Here is a 22,666-nt window from a genome sequence, read left to right on the forward strand (position 1 = left end):
GGAACTCACATTTGAGAGCTCCTGAAAAAAGTCCTTTCTGCTGACTAGCAATCCTGGCAGAAGGTCCAATATAGGCTTTAGAGGAGAAGAGACACCAAATGCCATTCTTAGCTGTGGAGTTTATGTTCTAGAATATGGGGGTTTCAGGAAAGCTAAGTCTATTGGTTTAATATTGCCATATGTGCTTTGAGGGTAATTAATCACTGTCAGATTGTATTTAAATCATGTGCTACAGGAGCTAATACATAGTTAGTAATAAAAACTTGGTCAAATGCCTATGGATTATGAAGTCATAGGCCTTTATGCTCTCCATAAACTACTACTATTCTTCCTCTAAATGAATATTGCCTTTTAATATTCATATTTATATTTCTCAACTATTTTCAGGATATGTTAGACAAGGTTCTTTTTGCAGTGTGTGGACATTAATGCAGAGATTTTTCAATTAGCTGCTTGGAATAAGAAAATGTTCAATGCTCCTACCTAAATGGGACACCTATACTAACATTTCATAGACAGAGAAATAGCTCAAAATAGAGAACAATATAGAAAACAAGTTCTAGGGATTTGGTAGATGGGCTATGATCCAGTGTCTGCTTTATGTGACATGGCCATTTTAATCATGAATAAGCAGCATCAGGTTGTGCATACCTGTATAACACTGGCACAAAATTTATTCTTCAATATTGTGTTATGAAAGGGGAAGCACTCAGGTGTTTCTACCAATCTTGAATTTAATGGTAGTTGGTAAAGCTATCTACAGGAGTGCAGTTATCAGTAAGTTTTTCAATGGTTCAGTCATAAATATTTTATCTATGTTCATCTGAACAAACATAATTAAACTCATTGGTCCATAAAAAAGTTATAAATATAGGAAGAAGTACTTGAAAAGAACATCTACAGGACAAGAAGAGACAATTATGTAGTCAATATGATCATAATAAATTGTGTACATATATGAAATAGTCAAAGTTAGTTAAAAAAAGCAAAAATTCTTACAGGAACTAAAAATATTTCTATAATCATTATTTTATATATTTTTTTCTTTAAAGAAAAATATTTGATAATATTTCCCAAAATGATGAATATTTTCCTGACATTGATTTTAACAATTCCTGGTGACAGAAAGAAATTTTCTCAAATACTGCACAGAGACTTTGAACTCCATCCACTATAGAATTGTGTTTATTATCTGAAAGATACAGTACACAAGAATACTAGCAAACATAACCTTAATGTAATTTTAAAAAAATCTCATAACATATGTTTGGATGGCCAAAAAGCATTATGAATATTGTTATATGTATAAACATGTAGAAAAGTTTGTCTTAGAATCTCATGAGGGCAGGCATGTTTTAAAAACCCAAGGGGTAAGAGAATCACTTCCACATTCATGATGTCTGGTTACAGTGAAGGAGGAATTTTGGAGTTTTCATTATGTTTTGCTGTAATAACCACATAAATATAGCACTTTAAAAGCAGAGACGAGACCCGCTCTACTGCTGCCTCTTAGATGTGGAAGAACAAGCTGGAAACAAGTAGAGAATCTTGGCCAAGAGTGATGGTTACAATATCATAGAGAAAGAGAGAGAGAAAAAATATCTAATTAAAATAAAGAGAATAGGAGACATATACCTTTAGAGCTTTTATAGAATTGACATATGGTGAGACTCAAAGGGCACACCTTCATATTTTCGGAAATGAGTGTAAGTTATGATATTGATTTATTATTTACAATTAAAATATAAATTTTGTGCGATTTAGTTGACGTTTAATTTTAACTAATTTGATAGTAACAAGGTACTTGTTATTATTGAAGTATATAATATTTATTATTTCCTTTATTATAATCAGAATACTTTATAGTGTCATTGTAAGAAATGTATTTTCTTTTGATTGAGTCATTTCATCACAGTGTGGCTAGGTAGGCACTGCTTAAAATAATGGTGGCATCAATAATGACAAGTTATTTTTGAGTTTTAGTTTATAGAATATGACTTAAAAACAGTGAATTTGGCTAGGTGTGGTGGCACAAGTTTGTAACACTATGACCCCAGGGGAAGCTGGAGGCTCAGGACCCAAGTCACTCCAAGCTACGTTAATTGTGTGTCCAAGTTGCCATAAAACCTGAGATTTGAGAATTTGTTCAATACATGACTATTTACAAATAAAGCTATTTTGATAACTACTTTGTAAATATATTTTTATCATTATTTGAAACTTTCATGTATGCAATGTATTGTGTTCAGGCACAGCCTCATCCTCTTCCTCCTAGATTCTCCCATAGCTGAGTTTGAATTTCTGCTTAACATTCTATTTGCTCTCATTTTAGAGTCACACAAATAACAAAGAAACAAATGAAGTACCTCGGTGAAAATTTAAAAGGTAAAAATATCTATTTCCCCGAATATCAGGCATAACAAGAAATACCTAAAGTAAATTATTAAGTAATAGCAGACATAAAAATAAAATTTGGCGTGGAAATGTGGGGAGCAGCCTATTGTGTGTGGTGATGTCTTGGGAAAGGGGGAGGCACTTTTAAGGAATCAATGGAAACCTGGAAATACTAAAAAATGAGTGACATCATTTTCTAAGAAGTATTGCAATGGGAAGAAAATTATGGTTGAAGCAATAGCTGTTTTTCCTCTTTGCATGTATGAATGAATACATTTGCTCTAAGTTTTGTTGTAAACGTGTAGCCACTTCTTCTTTAAGTAGCAAATACATTAGAAGTAATATTATAGGGTAGTAAGGTAAAGAATTTTAATTTTACAAGACTACTGACAATAAAACCATGTCAACTTTAGGACCCATGGATGGACTCAACAACAGAATATGAAAGACAACTGTTTTATACCTGCTCCAACTGGTTTTCATGACTTTCTCATTTTCCTTTGAAAAAGAAACACCTTTTGACTCTATGTGTCTTTTTCTAGTTCTACACAGGTTAAAAACTTATGGTGTACTCTACATTTTGATGTCTGAATTGTACCTGCTTTAATTTTAAATTCTCGAACTGAATTTGCAATGTGTTGCTTCTTAGAAAAATTGTTTCAACTACCCTGGACACTTTCAATTTTCAAATACATTTTAAATTAATGTTGTCAAAATAAAAAAGACAGAACAGATGATTTTGAGATATCACTTAATGAGTTTTACTTGACATTGCCTCTGTTCTTTAATAAGAGTTTATTTGGTGTGATTGTGAAATAACCCAAAATATATTAGTTTAACTAATAAGAGATTTTTGTGTATATTTAGCTTACTTTTCATCTATTAGTTACTTTATTTTATAGAAATATATCTAGGCTACAGCTAATGTTTAGGTTTATCATCTCCTAAATTATAAAAAAAATTGTAACTCATGATCACAAATCATAGTGAATATGCTATACTGTCCACTATTGACTTCATAAATAATTTTGAAAACTGCTTTCTGGCAAATGACACCATCAGTTTAATCAGGAGAATCTTAAGTAAAGATAAAAAATTCAGCTAATACTTACTTAATTTAAAGTTAACACAAGGCTTTGATTCCATTAGAAGAAGATTTCGCTCAGATTGGTTGCTTGATTTTTTGTTGTTGTTGTTGTAGTAGTAGTAGTAGAAGAAGATGGCAATCAAAATCTGAATATCTAAATATCTGTGAGTGAGGACAAAGCTTCCCCATTTCACCATTGGTTAAGAACATTAGACCATGCTATGGATTGAAATTATCATGTTTCACTATAACCCATAAAAACAAGTATGTTGTCTCGTGAAAATATATACAAAAAAACACTAACAGCTTTGCCTATGATAAAGGCAAGAGTGTAATATACAATCTTTTTTTCTGCTTTGAATCATTGCCTGAGGTCCCCTTTTCCTTAACACTCAATATCTCCTCCAATACTTCTGCTTATTATTTTGATGAGATTTGAAGAAAGAAACTTTGAATGTCCCCAGACTTTTCAAATTTTAGGAACATCTAGTTCCACACCTATTCTATAGGAAATCTAAAGGTCTATAATCAGAAATAATTCTCAAGAATTTGAAGCTGCTTTGCTTTTATTCCCATATTTTTTCATTGTGAGAAAAGTTGGTTTTCATTAAAATACGCCATGCATGAACACCGTGCCCTATGATCTCCTTACTCATTGCAGCGTTTTGTCCATCCTGACTTAGCACAGAATAACTGCTGAATTATGTGGTGAGCACTTAATCTACTTTAAATGATTATGCCAGGTCTAGTGGCCCAGAGGTCATTATGTACGGGGTTGTTGTTTTGTGTGTTTGATTATTTTTTTGCTGTAGTTTGTCATTGTAAATAGTGATTATGTTATAGATACTATTGAAGAACTGCCCTAGGAACATACTGGAAGTGGTTGTTGAAAGGTATGTATTTCCTCCTCCTCCCTCCTCTTCATCCTCTTTCTCTGCCATCTTCAACTGAAATTGTATATGTTCTATGTAAAGGCCAGTCATTTTTATATATATATATATATATATATATATATATATATATATATATATATATATATATATATATATATATATATGATTTATATATATGATTTATTAATACAGATATTCACACCAAAAATACATTTAATAAAACATTCCAAATATACCCAGAAGATAGAAATACATTTTAAACTATGATTTTCTGTGGAAATGTAGTTCCAGATCTGTTATATTTGACTAGATGATCCACATGAAGAAGCTGGGTTTACAAGTGAGTGCAAGGGCAATACCATAAGTAGTATTTCACATTGTCAAATGTAATCCTCTCAATAGTCCTTGGAGATGCACAAGTAATCTGGTTAGGAACATGTTTTATATTAATTTTTTGTAAAGTAATTTTTATAAGCAATATCTTATTGTATAAATATTGGACAAATAATTAAATCTCAGAAATCTTAATGATATTCAGTGAGTAGTTTTTCTTCTTCAGCTATTTATTTTTACCAATTTTCATACAGTGGATTGTTTCATCATGTCTTGATTCTCCACTCTTTCTTTACCTTGTTGCTTTTATGGAAAAATCAGATTCACAAATGAACAATGAATAGGATGTAGTTCCCTTCTAGACAGATGGATCCTGCACAAAGGCAACCTCTACTCTGATATTCCCATTTTTTAAAAATATCACTCTGTTTTATGGATGCTCAGGCAAGGTCATGGCTGGTGGAGCTAGAGGATCTTGAAACCAAGTTTAAATGGCTTGATTTTTTTTAAACTGAAAGTTTTAGTTAACAGTTTTCCATATGCCACATATTGTTGATGAGGAAGCTGAATCCTATATGGTTGCATATTCCCACTTCATTTAGTAATCCTGACAACAGCATCATTTACAGAGCTCTGATCACACTATAAGTTGACGAATTAAAGTGATTTTTTTCAGCACTTTTCATTAACATCATGATAATTGTAGATATTGTTGTATTGAACTTTCTATGTTTGAAGAACAAATTTGAATATGAATTCTAATGTACATCATGCTTTGAAAGAAAATTTAAAATGTCAAGGATTTCAAAGTCTATTTTATCTCTTCTTATTTTGGTAGATGAAGCTTCAGTCCATTACTGTAGACAACTCAGTCCTGTCTAGTTCCATGAAGATGGTAGACATGTTTAATAAAGTGTAACCTTTGGTTTATTATTCAGGTATGGTTTCTAATGTCTTCTAATATTTTACTACAGAAAACATTTAGAGAATGATGAGAACTGAAATGTCAAATGTGATTCTTTTCCTAACACAAATAGATGGTTTTATCTCAAATGTTAAAAAATTGTGGGTATTGTAAATTTTACAATAATTTCTACCTCAATTCTATGTGATATCTAACTATACTTTTCAAAAATTGGAATAGTAATAAAGTCAATTATGATATTTTTGTATAAAGATGCACCTTATTGTTAATGCTGATACTCTAGATTTGTACAATACATGTTTTTCTTATAATTTCAGAATTTCATAAATACCCTACTCTTTCTGAGTCCTTTGGAGAATCATGCATAACCAGAGCTATGTCAATGAGTTTATACTTCTGGGACTTTCACAAAATCCACAAATTGAGAAAATATCATTTGTTATATTTTTATTGGTCTATCTTGCAACTCTTGTGGGCAACATGATAATTGTGGTGACCATTGTCTACAGTCCTACACTACTGGGCTCCCCCATGTACTTCTTCTTGGCATTCTTGTCCTTCCTGGATGCTTGTGTCTCCTCTGTTGTCACACCTAAGATGATCGTGGACATGATTTATGAGAGGAAGATTATCTCTTTTGAATATTGTATGACACAAGTCTTTGCTGTGCACTTTCTTACTGCTGTAGAGGTCATTGTTCTCGCTGCCATGGCCTATGACCGCTATGTGGCCATTTGCAAGCCCTTGCACTACTCTTTCATCATGAATCGGAGGCTCTGTGGCATTCTGGTCGGGGTAGCCTGGGCTGGAGGATTCTTGCATTCTATCATACAAATTGCCTTTACTTTAAAATTGCCCTTCTGTGGACCCAATGTTATTGATCATTTCATATGTGACTTGTTTCCATTGCTGAAGCTTGCCTGCACTGATATACACATTTTTATCATTTTGGTGTTTGCCAACAGTGGGTCTATCTGCATAATTATATTCTCCTTTTTGCTTGTTTCCTATGGTGTTATATTGTTCTCTCTGAGAGCCCACAGCTCAGAAGGGCGTCGCAAGGCTCTTTCTACCTGTGGATCCCATATTACTGTTGTAGTTTTTTTCTTTGTTCCCTGTATATTAATATATGCACGGCCTACATCTGCATTTTCCTTTGAGAAAAATGTTTTTGTGTTTACAGATGTCTTGACACCACTGCTCAATCCTATGGTTTACACTTTCAGGAATAAGGAAATGATAAATGCCATCAGGAAAATGAGGAAGAGACTTATAATGGTTCATGATAAATATTAAAACTGAATGGCTCAGTGGATGGATGTACTTGTTGTTTAAGAAGGAGGATGATTTGGATACTTACCACTTATGTCCAAAACCAATTATGGTAGATTATTTTTTACCCACTGTAGGTGAACCAGAACCAGGCAGGCCCAGGTTTGAATTGGACAACTAATCGCTGAATAGCACAGCTAGATCAAGACTCAGTCAGTCATAGATCTATTCTCAAGGAAATGAAGTAGAGAAAGATAGACAAGGATATTCAATGTCTCCTCATGTTCTTCTGGCATGTGCATGAGTTGAAGAAGTTTCTTCATGTTCCCATACACTTAATATACACAACATAATCTAAACAACAAAGTAAAACTATATTGACTTTGTAAAAGACCTCCATGATTACATCTTATGGAGAAGTACATGAAACTATTCTGTTGATAATGCATTAACACTCTATGTGAGAAATCTATTTGTGAAATTACACTTACACAGTACGAATTAAGTTAAAGTCCATTTCAAAGAACATATATACAATTAGACTTGGCTTTTGGAAAGATGCTGTGAAGCTTCACATTAAATTTTGTAGTTTCAGTGTTGAATATATTTTATGCACTTATACAACATTAAAACCAAAAACTCCACCACGGAATTAGGAGTAAAATTTTAAGCATTATATGCTTTTGCAAAACTCGTGAGTTTTATAGATTTTAGAGTCTAATTAATTTTGGAGTGGTATTCTTTTAAAAAGATAATAAAAATTAAAGTCAAGTGAACTATAATCTCATAAATCTATGGATTTTGAAAGAAATTTAGCTATTAGAATATCTATTAAAATTGGTAAATGAAATAAATGTGTCTTGAAATTTCTTAATTTAATCATTTTAAGAGAGAAGGCCCAGCCGGGCATGGTGGTTCATGCCTTTAATCCCAGCACTTGAAAGGCAGAGGCAGGCAGATTTCTGAGTTTGAGGCCAGTCTGGTCTATAAAGTGAGTTCCAGGACAGCCAAGGCTACACAGAGAAACCCTGTCTCAAAAAAATGAGAGAGAGAGAGAGAGAAAGAGAGAGAGAGAGAGAGAGAGTGAGAGAGAGAGAGAGAGAGAGAAAGAGAGAGAGAGAGAGAGAGAGAGTGAGAGAGAGAGAGAGAGAGAGAGAGAGAGAGTTATTTCTAAGGTAGGAAGGTCTGACTTTAGTTTGGGCCACACTTTCTGGTAGAAGCTTCTATAAAAGACCTGAAATGAACGTAGGAAATGCTTGTTCTTTGCCTGCTTAACTTTGATCTTTCTGGTAAGTTAGTTTCTTCACTGGCATTAGAATCTACATTTTTGAGGGTGGGACACCAACTTTACTGAAGACAAGGTGAGACATTCTGCCTCTTGGACTGAAGAACTAACTACTGGCTGTTTGGACATTCTTTCATTTGACATCTATTATTGGACTCACTTGAACCCAAACTCTAAGCTAATCTAAAAAGTATGTGGGTGTGTGTCTGTGTCTGTGTGTATCTGTGTGTCTGTATCTGTATGTGTCTGTATGTGTCTGTCTGTGTCTGTGTCTCTGTGTGTGTGTGTATCTGTGTGTTTCTCTGTGTGTGTGTGCATGATTTGTCTAGAGTCCCCTGGCTAATACACTTGTGAGCCACAAAGTAGATGCTGAAGCCGGGCGTGGTGGCACAAGCCTTTAATCCCAGCACTCGGGAGGCAGAGGCAGGTGGATTTCTGAGTTCGAGGCCAGCCTGGTCTTCAAAGTGAGTTCCAGGACAGCCAGGGCTATACAGAGAAACCCTGTCTCGAAAAAAAACCAAAAAAAAAAGTAGATGCTGAAAGTAGACCCTGGTCTTCTGCAAATACAGTAAGTGCTGTTCTTCATTGAGCCATTGCTCCAACACTATGGATGTTTCATATAATTTATCTATGTCTACATTAAAAAATATAATTGGGTTGAAAAGACACAAAAGATAATAGAGATTTTAGAGGAAAGAGCTCTGGAAGCTTAAAATTTGCATCAAGTTACCAAAAGACGGTGATATGATTAAAGAAAAATGTCCAGGTCTGAACTGGAATCATAAAATATCTGCCCTAAGTGTAAGATCTCACAGAAATTGACATAGCTGTAGTCCTTAAGGTGGCAAGCCTCATCTCAAGTTTCAGGAAACCTAGGCAACATTGTGTACATAATCGTTTTCTAAGCATGAATGCTATAAAACATCAGAAGTTATGTAATGGTGTTCCATGTTTTATTTTTTAAGGTTTATTTATTTATTTTCTATACATGAGTACACTGTTGCTCTCTTCAGACATACCAGAAAGGGCATCAGATCCCATTGCAGATGGTTATGAGCCACCATGTGGCTGCTGGGGATTGAATTCAGAACCTCTGGAAGAGCAGTCAGTGCTCTTATCAGCTGAGTCATCTCTCTAGCTCCTGTTTCATGGTTTTTGAGAGACGCTGAGGCCACACAGTATACACAAGAACCAGGGCCACAGAAAAAGATTCTGTAGGGCTATTTGCCTGAATCTGTGAAAGTGAAGCCTAAGTTTTAGTGGAGACCCCAGGGTGCTGGAACATGGCAACAACATGTGATACACACTGATGATACTAACATGCAAGGGGTGTAGCTGGGTGAAGAGAGTCTCCTTGTTCTGATAGCAGTGGAGATGGATGGTCGGGGACACTATTACTGTTTCAAATCTCTGATGAGTCATCACATGCCAGAAAACAGGAAGCTGCAAATTTGCTATTGTTGGGGTTTGCAAATGGCCATGCACTGACCACCAATCTCAGCTATGGTGAAAGTTTATTGATCAGCTGATCAGCTTAATACAGGCCGATTGATCAGGACCACAGAGAGGACCTTGGAGCCAAACTATGGAGTTCCTCTGTTTTTAAGGCAGGCTTTTTATGGGAAAATCTAGGGTCAAAATTTCAAAAGGCAAAAAGGGAAGCAGTATTACATTTTGGCTAACTATATAATGTGTTATCAGCTGACTTTCAAGCTGACTGGTCCTAAATAAATGTAGTTGTGGATAGTGAATTTCTAGAGTATCAAAAAAGCAGAGTACGAGTAATACCACCATAGCATTTTGGCCTACTAGCAATTTTGGTTTTAGTGCCAGCTACAATCATTAATTCTGGAAAGTATCTGAACTTCATTTCACTTTATGAGCAAAATGGAGACTAAGTACATAATGGCTACAATTACGATAAAAGAAGCAAACCATATCACTATTTGCCTTGTTCAGTTTGGGCCTTGCTTCATTCTTCTCATTCTTGGCTCTCCCACCATCCTTCTATTTTATAATGGTAATGTTAATTTTGTGCCTTATATCTGCAAAATAATAACTTCTTTTTTATTTTATGAGAACTCACATTATGAGTTCCTTCAGAACATTATTCTCCAATGACTAGTGGAAGAAACAATCTTCAAAGGTGTTGCTTAGAATTCAGATTTGAATTCTAGAATAATGAAACAAATTATAAAATTTACCCACTGGTGTAATAATGGCATGGTTGATTGAATAAGGGATAACAAACCATCTTTACATTGCATTTTGCATAAGAGGGAATACATATTCGTAATGTGAACATTCTGAAAGCCTATGGCTTGTGAAGTCCCAGGCCTTGGTGGGAATATGCTATGACTGTTTTGCTAAATAGCAAGGCATCAATCTGCCACCTGAATATTTCTATTTATACACATGATCTACTGCATCTCTGAATCTTGCATAGAGAAGCTTCTTTTTGCAGCAAGGAGGTGTTAGTGACATACAACTCTTGAAAAGATGGAGGAGATAATTGTTTGATACTTACTCCTAAATGGAGCAGGTTTATATCACCTCCTCCAAGACCAGTGAATATCATAGACAGAAGCAATTATAGGACCTGAAGGGTAGGCAGGAGTGCTATAATATGCTTTCTTCTGAATATGAGTGAACAATTGACATAATAAAGGCATTGCCTGTGTATACCTGTACAAGTCTGGGTGATTCAGCACTCCATCTTGGATAGTAGAGGCACTTGTGAGGCCTTATCTATTGCTGGGATGGGTTGTTGCTGGTGAAAGGGTGTCATTTTTAACCAGTAAGTTTCCCTTGCTCCATTAACTAACTCCATATCCATCATCATTCCAGTAACTCTAATTAAAAACTGTCTTTTTAAAGGCATGGGTGTGGTTCGTTATAGTTGGAAGAGGAAAAGGGTCAGCACTAATGGGAGGGGTATATGAGAGAGGTATTAGTGGTCAATCGTATAATAATTTTAGGAGTACATATATGAATTCTCTAAACATATATAAAAACAAAGCATTCTTATAGGAAATATATAATGTTACTCTTAATATATACTCCTTTATATATTTAGACAGAAAATGTTCTTTAATGTAAAGTCCTTTCTAGGTTTTCCCAAAATAATACATGTTTAACTTACAGATTTATTAAAAAATGCCTGTGAGAGAAGGAAATTTGCTTAAAATCAGAACATAAACACCATATTACATGTTTTTAAATAAGGTTGGTCCCTGAACCATGGTAACAACATTATTAAATATAATTCACAGAAAAAAATTAAAAGTACAGCCTAACTTTGGAGGTTCTTATAAGTATTATTAACCAGTGAAGGGAGTGAAAAGGTGGACAGAACTATGTCTTGTAATCTCATGGGGGCAGAAAATTTTCAAAACCCCAGGGTATTCATAATCAATCTCATAGATTTGTAATGTCTCATAGAAATATTTTTAAATTCCTATTGCAGTGAAGGAGGAACTTTGATGCATTCATTTTTCTATTACTTGGAGATCATGATGAATACACTTCTTGTGAAGCAGAGATAATATTACCCATACCCATTGCTAGCCCTGTCCTCAGTTCTCTCCCAGCAGAGTATTTTTGGTCACCAGTGAATGTGCACTCAGCAATAGAGAGTAGAAGATGGCTCTCATCAAATTTTTCACACAACTGATCCATGGGAAAGCACACAAGGTATAATTTTCACCCTCACAGATGATTTTGAATTGTGATAAAGTGATAACATTTGGATGTTGTGATCTGGAAATTATAAATCGTCTGCTTTGTAAATGTATTCCTTTTTTTTTTCTTCTTAATTTTTTGTTTTTGTTTTGTTTTGCTTTTTGTTTCTGTTTATTTGTTTTGATTATTTTATTTTTTTGCATTTCAAATGTTGTCCCCCTTCCTGGTTTTCCCTCTGCAAATCCCCATTTCATCCCCCCTTCCGTTGCCTCTATGAGGGAACCCACCCACCCTCTTCTACCTAAAGATAGTTGTGTAAACTCTTTTGCTAAAATACCTTACATTAGCAGAGTTATATGATTTAAGTCAATGGAAACAGATATAGATAAAATGATTCATTTTAAGCCTAGAAAGCAGCACTTCACATATAATAATGGTACAAGTGCCGGAGTGCTCAACAGAGATCTTAAATTACAAATGACTTCCCTTCCCTTCCCTTCCCCCTTCCCTTCCCTTCCCTTCCCTTCCCTTCCCTTCCCTTCCCTTCCCTTCCCTTCCCTTCCCTTCCCTTCCCTTCCCTTCCCTTCCCTTCCCTTCCCTTCCCTTCCCCCTTCCCTTCCCTTCCCTTCCCTTCCCTTCCCTTCCCTTCCCTTCCCTTCCCTTCCCTTCCCTTCCCTTCCCTTCCCTTCCCTTCCCTTCCCTTCCCTTCCCTTCCCTTCCCTATTCCCCTCCCTTTCCCTTCCTATTTCCTTTCCTTTCCCTTCCCTCTCCCTTCCTGTTTTCTTCCCTTTCCCTTTCCTTTCTTTTACGTTCCTCCATTCCAAAGTAGTTCCTTCCCTTAATTCATTTTGAACATATTTCTTCAATTTAATGAAATTTAATACCTTTTAGCGATTTTTCAAATTAAAACCATGTAACTCAGAAATGTAACATGAGTTCATTTTTGTACTTTCCAATAAAAGTTTTTCCACATATGTGTGCAATCTACTTGTTTATACACCTTTATGAGGCTAGAACTGATAGGTAGTATCCCCAATGAGTGTGTGAAGAACATTGATTTAGGCACATGATAAAATGAAGTTCCGATGTGCATACAGAGTTACTGACAGTGAATATAAAGTGCTCTATTTCCAAAAATACAAAGTAACCGATGTTACTTGGAAAGAGAGGAAAATCATGACTCAAGTCACAGTGTTAAATCTGATTTAACCTTATCTATTAAATTTCACCTCAGCAGTAGGATTCTGCCTCATAATGTTGAGTAAAATTTAAAGTGGCCTGTAGAGAACTCTAAGGCCACTGCTCAGGGAATAGATCAATGACTACAGTTTCTGCTGTGAGAGACCTCAGAGTAAGACCAGGAACAGGAACAGGAACAGCCTTAGAGTATCCAATAGAATGACTATGAGAGAAAAGACCATGCACTGTTATAGGAAAAAAAAATAAAGTAAAATGAAATAATCCCTAGAGGAGTATATGGATTTGAAACTGATGATTGCATGGAGTTAAAAAATGGTTAGGGTCTATAGTACAGGTTTTTATGGACAGAGCTTAAGTGTTGATGTAAATGGCTGTGTCATTTCAGTTTACCAACTCTTTAACCTCTGAAAACTGTATGACATTTGGAAAGTTCATCATTTCCCAAAGATCTTTAAAGAAAATGTGATATCATGAATTTTAATCTAAATGTCCAATTTTGAGTATTTTGACCTCAAGTGCATCATATTTATTACAAGAGCCTATTTTTCATTTTGTAGATTTTATTTATTTATTTGACTAATCATTTTATTGGTTTACATTTTAAATGATATCTCCCTTCCCAGTTACCCTTCCACCAAACCCCTATTCTATCCTTCCTCTCCCTTGCCTCTCTGAGGGTGTTCCTCTACCCATCAACTTAATCCCACCTCACCCCTCTAGCATCCTCCTATGCTGGGGAAATCAAGCCTCCTTCCCCTCCTATTAATGTCAGATAAGGCCATCATCTGATACATATGTATCTGGAGTCCTGGCTCCCTCCATGTATACTCTTTGGTTGATGTTTCAGTCCTTGCTAGGCCCATATGTACTGGTTCTTTGATATTGCTCTTCATATGGGGTTGCAGTCACCCTCAGCTCCTTCAGTCCTTCCCCTAGCTCTTCCATTGGGGTCCCTGAATTCAGTCCGATAGTTGGCTATAACTATCTTCATCTGTATTAGACAGGTGCTGGTAGAACCTGTCAAGGAACAGACATATCAGGTCCCTTTCAGCAAGTGTTTTTGGCATCTGCAATAGTGTTGAGATTTGGTGTCTGCAGATTGGATGGATCCCTAGGTGAGGCAGTGTCTGGACTTTTCCTAGAACCAATAAATGTCTTATAAGACATGGTAGTGACAATGTAAGATATGGAAAATTAGGATGGGTGCTATGAATTTCTGTCTTTTGGCCTGTCTTAATTAGGATCTTACTGCTGTGAACAGACACCATAACCAAGGCAACTCTTGTAAGGATAACATTTAATTGGGGCTGGCTTACAATTTCAGAGGTTCAATCCATTATCATCAAAGTAGGAACATATTGGCATCCAGGCAAGAAAGGTGCGGGAGGAGCGAATACTTCTACATCTTCATCTGAAGTCTGCTAGCAGAATACTGAATTCCAGGCAGCTAGAATGAGGGTCATAAAGCCCACTCCCCCAGTGATACACCTACTCCAAAAATCCATACCTACTCCAACAGGGTCAAACCCTCAAATAGTACCACTCCCTTGGCTGAGCATATACAAATTATCACATGGACAAAACCTAGCTGCTAAGACTGTGAGCACATAGCACCTGTGGATATCTGCATACGACTGATGAAGGACTTAGCCCTTTCAACATTATATCCTGGATAGAGGAGGGACTCATGAGTATCCACTTCTCACTGAGGATTTATTGACAGTCAAAGTTGCTAACAAAGGAGTAACATTTTCTTCAGTTATATATACATAAGGAAATTTCCCAAGCCTTGATAATCCTTTGCTCATGCTTCTACAAGCAATCCTAAAGATATTGGGTCAAAAACACAAGACAAGAATATTAAAAGACTATTTGAGAAGAAGGTAGCTATAAGGATGAGAAGGAAATAAGAAAGGGTATTCTGTAGATGTTTTCATATAGCCTACATGTGTGTAAAATTGTCAAAAATAAAAATGAAGCAAAGCATCCTAAAGAAAATAATGGCGTTGCTAAAAGTATATACTGTTCTCACTAGTGATTCCCAAGAATAATTCATATTTCTTATAGATTAATTGATAGATTCCTTATGATAAAGCCCATCTGTTATGTTGGATGAGTGTACATGAATTTCACTTAAATTCTTCGAGAGACATGCAATGGTCAGTTCCCTGACATGATGGTATAAAAAACAAATCATCAATAGAACTTTTCAAAGTACTCTTTAAAGCTGACTTTGGATGTAATGGAAGAGTAGATACTCTAGCTACTAAAAACGTATACAGTATTGTTTCTCAGCAACTCAAGAGCAAGAAATTGTTCTGACCCTCAGGGAGATTAAGGTAAGTCTCAGAGGTTGATCATCTCTTAGGAAAATTACATTAATTTACATGTGCAGTTGATAGAACCTAGTGGGGAGACCTCCACTCAATTCCCAATTTCGCAGGCACCCAAAGAATCATGAAAAGGCCATCTTGATGTAATTACACGGGGTAGTTTACTGATGGAGCTACTGACTGACATGTATCCCACACAGGAGATATGGATGTTGGCCACAAGGCTTGAAAGCTAGGGGTTTTTATGGGGCAAGGGGCTTAGGGGTGTGGAATTCAGCACAGCAACAGACTATTGGCTTATTCAAACATCAGCAGAAAAATTATATGTACGTGCAGGGTGTCAGAGTTCTATGAGTTGTTGACTCAGTCCAGATAGCCCTGTTATGTCCTCACATTCCTCTTTATCTTTATGGTCAAGCTGTCCCCAGGAATGTTTTACATATGGGCATGCCCGTTTTTTTGTTTTTTGTTTTTTTTTGTTTTTTTATTCTCAGCCCCAGGCAGCCTCTAGGCTCACAAACAAGCAGCAATTTCTGAGTACTTTATATGACTTACAGGTCTTCAAATTTCATCTTTCTTTCATTCCCCTCTTCTTCTACTAAGAAATTCTAATCATAGAATTTTAGAAGTCTATATCTCTATGTGGAGAATAGAAATCATACTCTATCTTTAACATGGGCCAAAGTTTAAGAACAAAAACAGAATAAGACGGGATATTTAACAGATCTAGGCAGGGACCCTTCTAGTGAGGCTTGAGTGTCTGGGCATGACGTAGGTGTACATAGTTTAGATCTCTGGGTGGAACTGGTGAGATGTCTTTGGGGTAACCATCTTGTTCGCTGTAGCCAGACTTGTTTCTGCACCACGTGCAAGCCTTTTAACTTAGCATACAGATCATTATTATAACAACATGTATGCTTAAACACATCATTTAAGACAGTGATGGGCATGGAAGCCCCATAGAGGATCTCAAAAAGAGTAAGACTGAATCAAGAGTGAGTATTTCTAGTTCTAAATAGGGCAAGGGGAAGGAGAACCAAGTCTGTGCCATTCTCTATGGTTAATTTTGTCAAGTTCTCTTTTAGAGTTCTATTTATTCTTTCTATCTGTCCTGAGCTTTGAGGTCTGTACACACAATGTAATTTTCATTTGACCTCTAAATACTTGGCCACACCCTGACTTACCTGGGCAACAAAGGCAGGGCCATTATCTGACAATATTGCTTTTGGCACTCTGAACCTTGGAAAAATTTCTTTAATAATCTTCTTGATGACTATCTGAGCAGTCTCATTTTTACAGGGAAAAGCTTCTATCCATCTTGAGAATGTTCACAAAAACCAGAAGGTATTCATACACATACTTTTCTTAGTAAAGTCTACCTCTCAGTAGATGCCAGATCTGTCTTCCCTGTAGCTTTTTCCTGGATACACCATGGTGTGGCAGAAATTGACTTTTTGGCAGGGCACATGCTTGTGCACTTCCTGCTCCACAAGGTGTTTTAAACCTAGTATATGGTACTTAGGCTTGGGGAATGTCTGGATGATCTTGCTTACCTCTAATTGAGTCCATTGATGCATCTGTTTGATCACAGCCTCTGCTTGTCTTTGTGGCAGGATTTTCTTTCCCTGGAGGTGTATCACAGTCTCTTATTTTTGTTGAACTGGTGACTAGAATCTTTGGAAATAAGGGATAAGTCCTCTGTTGTGTAGGCAAACTCGGGTTCCATTGCCAGGAACACAAGCAGGGCGATGGCTATAACCTCTTGTGTCTCTCAGTCTGTATATTGCTCCATACAGTGGCAAATGCATACCTGCTGTCAGTGTACACTTCTCTTTTGCCATTTATAGAGCTTATATCAAAGTTACAAGTTCAGCTTTTTGGGCCAACGTGCCTTCAGGGAGGCTGTTGGCCCAGATCACTTGCTCTCTGTCTACCACTGCTCTCCCTGCCTTCTTCTTACCTTCAACTGTGAGGCTATTGCCATATGTGTAAGAGCTCGAACTCTCAGGCCAAGACTCATCTGTTCCTTCAGATCATTTCAAGTATCAATTTCTTCTGCCAGAATGTCAGCTCAGTGTTGAGTAGGTGAAGTCTCAGACAGTAGGGTAGTGATATTGAGGACAGCAGGGGGAGCAAAGGTCACTCATTCAGTCAACAAAAAGCTCTGATAATGTGTCCATCAGTCAGGGGAACAGTTGGATAATGTTTTCAAGAACATTAGTCAGCCATCAGTCAGAGGACCTGACAGACCACACTTTCTAGGTCATGTGCCAAGTTTTGTCCCAGAGTCAATTTATCTGCATCCTTGACCAGAAGCCACTATGTGCAGACAAGCAGGCCATCTTACAGCCGCCAAGTCTAATTTCTTACAAGTATGACACAGGTTTTTTTCTCTGAGTAAGAACCTCTTTGGCAATACCTTTGTTCTCAGTCACATCTTAGGAGTCCCAAAGCTGTGGACGACATTAGGGCAGTCTTAATAGCATCAAAGGCCTGTTGTTCTTTATTTCTCTATACAAAAGGGCTGTTTATCTCTTTAATTTAGCAAAACCTGGAATCCACAATCTGCAAAAGCCTGCAGTGCCCAGGAACTTTTTAAACTTGTTTTGCACTGGTTGGTGGGGGAATATGAAACACAATGTCTTTTCTAGCTCCTTCCACAGGTAGGTCACCAGCCTCTTCCAAGGACTCAGCTTCTGTGTTAGCACCCCTTTTGCTATCTCTTTACTTTTACCCACGAACAGGTGAAGGGTTTGGTCATGAGGGGGGAATCCTCTTCTTTCTGTTGGGGCAGACTCTCACCCAGTTCCCTTTTTCTTTACAATAAACACATTGATCTTTAGCCAAAAGCTTTCTGTAGTTGCCAGGTACTATTCTAAGTTTTCTAATTTCCCTGACTCTTGTGGCCAGCATTTTCTCTTATTCCTTTTTAATTCCCTGGCTTCCTGTTTCTTACAGATCATTTCTAAGTGCTAGCATTATCAGCATGTGCCACTTTGCTGGGTTCTACTCAGCCTTACTGCACATCTCTGATTCTGACTCTGGTCTCTGTCTTTGTCAGCCTCATGTTTCCTCAACTCTTCTTGCCTGTCTCTTACTTAATAGTTGCTCCTCTAAATATTTCTCATTCAGAGTGTCTCTCTCATCTCAGAACTCTCTAATCTCCTTCATCTCTATTTTTACTTCTCCTCACTGTTAACCTCTCTATTTGCCACTGTCATCCATCTGTCCTGAGTCTGCTGAAGCTTTGCTCTTTGCAGACCTCTATCCTTCCTTTGTTTCTCCTTTTCTGCACCTTCTCCCAACTTCTGTAACTTCCTGTTACCTTGGTCAGATTTTTGGGGCACTTTCTAGTCCTACAGAGACGAGACCCCCCTCAGAGACTGGTGCTCCTTACCTTGGACAGGAGAAGCCCCAAGTGGGAAGATGTCTCCCTCACTGGAGCTTAGAATAGATTCACTGCCAGCAGCTCAGGGCGGGCCGCCTGAGAAGAGAAAACACGTGGGAGGGAAGGGAGCACAGCTCTCAGAGCTGGCTGCACTGGGCCACTGATATCTCAAAGTGAAAACACTTTTTCTATTACAAGAGATGGGATGCTAGGGCAATGAACACCATAGAACACTCCCAGCTGGCCACTCCCACAGCCTCCTCTATCTCCCCTTCAGCAGCCACAATATCCAGGGTCACTGACTTCTCAAGACCACCCCTCTTTTGCTCCGCGTTTCCCGAGCTCATTTCTCCCTAGGCTCCAGGTCCACGGGCGGGACCACTGTGACCCACTGGCTGCTCCCTGGAGTTCGAGTGGGAGGCAGGGCAGCCGAGGATCTGAAAGGAAGTGGTCAGCATAGGGGTTTGACAGGATTCTTAGGCTTATTACAGAGCGCATAACTCAAAAACAGTTGTCAGTTGTTAGTCCAAGTCCGAACACAAAGAGAGACACAAGACACTCAGAAACCGTTTTCAGGCAACCACCATAGAATCACAGTACCACAGAAATGACAAACACAAGCAAGACCAAAACTGGGCGTCTTACACGTGATTTCCAGAGAAGCCTGATAATATCTGTTCCAGGCATATAATGAACCCTAGCTGCTGCTGGGTTGAGAAGGACTGTTTCAGATCCAACTTCCCAGCTTGACACCAGAGCATCCTCCAGTGTTGTGGTCTGCAAAGTTTTGGCACCTCTCACTGTCACTGCAACCAACCCAAATGGACCTCTCTCCATGGGAAGGCCCCCAGAACCTGAGACTGGCCTAAAACCAAACCAAGATAATCAGTCAACCCCTTGGGATCAAAACCAGACCTGAAACCAGATAAACCAAAAGCAAAACAGAATCAGAAGGTGGTATAATGGACAACACACAAGTGAACAAGACAGACAGACACACAGAAATACAGAGAGACAGGCTGGGAGGGATTCTACTTTACCTTCGATGCACAGTGTCTGTGTCCTATTATGAAAACCACAAACAAAAACAAGACAGCAACAGAGAAAAAAGACACCAGTATATCTAAGCACACTCGTCTGCACCTGGACTTATACAGCCAGCCAAATGTGACTTCCTGACAGGGGTCGGTTTCCACATCTACCCCATTCCACCCTTGGAATGTCTTCCAGGGTTGCAGCCTGCGGGCCTTTGGACATCTCCTTGCCGCAGCCACTAGGTGCTCACGGTCCACAGTGGCAGCTGCCAGAATACAGAATACCAGAACTGGAAACCCAGGCGGGACTCGAACCTACCAGGCAGGACTCGAACCCACAATCCCAGAACTGAAAAACCAACACACAAGGTGGAACTCGAACACACAATCCCAGAACTGGAAAACCGAGAAACAAGGTGGGACTTGAACCAACAATCTCAGAACTGAAAATCCAAACACAAATTCAGCGGTTCCACACATAGACAACAGACAACATGCAAGACTCACACAAACAAACGTACCTCCAAGAGGTCTTTCGAGGTTCCTGGGTGTCACATAGATCTTGGTGGGAACTCCAAATGACAGAACATAGTGGGGAGATCCCCACTCAATTCCCAATTTGGCAGGAACCCAAAGAATCATGAAAAGACCATCTTGATGTAATTACACAAGGTAGTTTAATGACAGAGCTACTGACCAACATGTATCCCACACAGGAGATAATGGATGTCAGCCATGAGGCTTGGAAGCTAGGGGTTTTTATGGGGTAAGGTGCATGGGGTGTGGAATTCAGCATAGTGACAGACTATTGGCTTATTGAAACATCAGTAGAAAAAGTATATGTACATGCAGGGTGTCAGAGTTCTGTGAGTTGTTGACTCAGTTCAGATAGCCCTGTTATGTACTCACATTCCTCTTTATCTTTATGGTCAAGCTGTCCCCAGGAATGTTTTAACTACAGGGCATGCCCGGGTTTGTTTTCCTTTATTCTCAGCCCCAGGCAGCCTCTAGGATCACAAACAACCAGCAATTTCTGAGTACTTTATATGACTTACAGGTCTTCAAATTTCATCTTTCTTTCACAGTTAAGGAGGGATTTTTGACTCTATTATTTCTTCTTTATCCTTAAAGTATAATTAAGGCTCTGTGAGAGGAACATTGGCAACATTCTTCATCTTCACTAGTATATTTCTCAGTATGGAAGGAAAAATTGGCTACAAATATTGCCCTTTGGTCACTACTCAATGGACTTTTCTTCATAGAAAATAAGAACTAGCCATCTCTAGATATTTCACCAAAACACTGCATACTAGGACTGATAAATATAGTTTTATATATTTAGAAATATTTTAATTATGAAAAGGTGCTTTGCATTTGTTTTGTGGTCAGGACATTATGTGTTTAATGAAAATATTGAGGTTTTCAGTGCATAACTGGGTACATGAGGGCATCATATACTCATACCTTATTTGTAATTCAGTTTTATAACACAAATCAAAACACACAGAAGTTAGTAAAAGTATAGAAGAACACAAGAAAGTAGCACTTAAAGATAGTAACAACCTAAGTGTCCAAAATATTTGTTATAGAGCCAAGTTGTCTCTGCCTTCTCTCCCCATTTTCTTTCTTGCTTCCTTCTTTATTTCCTTCCATCTTCCTCCCTTCATTTTTCCTTCCTCAGATCCTCTTTACCTTCCTTCTTTATTGCCTTCCTTCCTTCTTTCCTTCCCTCATTCCTTTTTTCTCCTCTTCCTCCATTTTCTGAAACACTACTTGCTTTTTTCTTACCCATCATTTCTTCTTCCATCCTTTTTCAACTTTTATTCATGTTTAATGTAATTAAACATATTTCACCTTTTCATTTTCACATAGAAATCAAGTAGCATGGAATGCCTCAACATTTGAGTTGTATATTGTCTTTGCAATAATACTTTGCTTATTTTCTAAGTACATATTCAACTCTTGTAAGTAAAGTCATCTTTCCTGTTTGAGTATAAATGTGGAATTTCTTGAGACTGTATAAAGGATATTGGTAAAGGTCATGGTACATTGATGCACTGATAAACTCTATGAAATATTGTAAACAATGTGGAGTGCCGTGAGCAATAGCCATTACAAGATGGCGCCGGCTTCTGCTGTGCCTAACTGGTAAACAAGCAATGTATGCAGGTGCAAGAGTGAATTTGTGCCAAGTCACTGCCCATCCTGGGGCATAACAATGAGGTGATGGGCAAGCAACAAATCAGGTGCTGACATGCCATTCCAAAGTGTATATAAGCAGCACCATTTTCCAGAGTTCCAGGTCTTCCTCCTAATGAAGCAATAAAGCTTTGCTGCAGAAGTATCCAGTTGTCCAAGTGTGTTCTTGCTGGTGAGAAACTAGCTTGGGACAATTGGTGCTGAGAACCTGGGAAAGCCATATCATTGCCAGGAGCTGAGGGGACCCTCAGTTCGCAGGGCGGGTTCAGAAATGCAGGACGAGATAAGCTCTGTAAGGTATGTTTGGTCTTGAACTTTCTCCAGCGTTAGAGACTTTTTTGTTTGTTTTCACGGGGCTTGTTCTTTTTCTTTTGGTTGCGTTCTGCTTTCACTGGGGGAACTGCTGACTGATTCTCAGTTGAGGTCAGGCACAGTTAGATAAAAGAGCAGTATGGGAACCTCCCACTCCGTGGTGACTGCCTTAAGGTCCGTCTTGAGGCAGTGTGGCCTAAAAATCACCACTAAGACTATAGAGGGCTTTGTTAAAGAGATAGATCGAGTAGTGCTGTGGTATGCGTGCTCAGGGTCATTAACTATCGCCTCCTGGGAGAAACTGAAAGGAGATCTAGTTAGGGAACAGCA

The 22,666-nt window shown here is 37.9% G+C and overlaps 1 protein-coding gene across 1 annotated transcript; it reads left to right on the forward strand.

Annotated features, from left to right (window-relative positions):
- The first annotated feature begins 5,992 nt into the window (after positions 1-5,992).
- Positions 5,993-6,928, forward strand: LOC110289739 (olfactory receptor 4C15-like). Its single transcript, XM_021156101.1, has one exon. It carries the CDS (start codon positions 5,993-5,995, stop codon positions 6,926-6,928), a length of 936 nt encoding a protein of 311 aa, XP_021011760.1.
- The last annotated feature ends 15,738 nt before the right edge of the window (positions 6,929-22,666 follow it).

The sequence above is a fragment of the Mus caroli genome, unplaced genomic scaffold, assembly GCF_978045245.1.
Source record: "Mus caroli unplaced genomic scaffold, Mus_caroli_1 scaffold_2, whole genome shotgun sequence".
NCBI lineage: Eukaryota > Metazoa > Chordata > Mammalia > Rodentia > Muridae > Mus > Mus caroli.

Excerpts from the sequence above, each read along its gene's own strand:
- LOC110289739 (XM_021156101.1), top strand. The coding sequence starts at position 5,993 with ATGCATAACCAGAGCTATGTCAATGAGTTTATACTTCTGGGACTTTCA.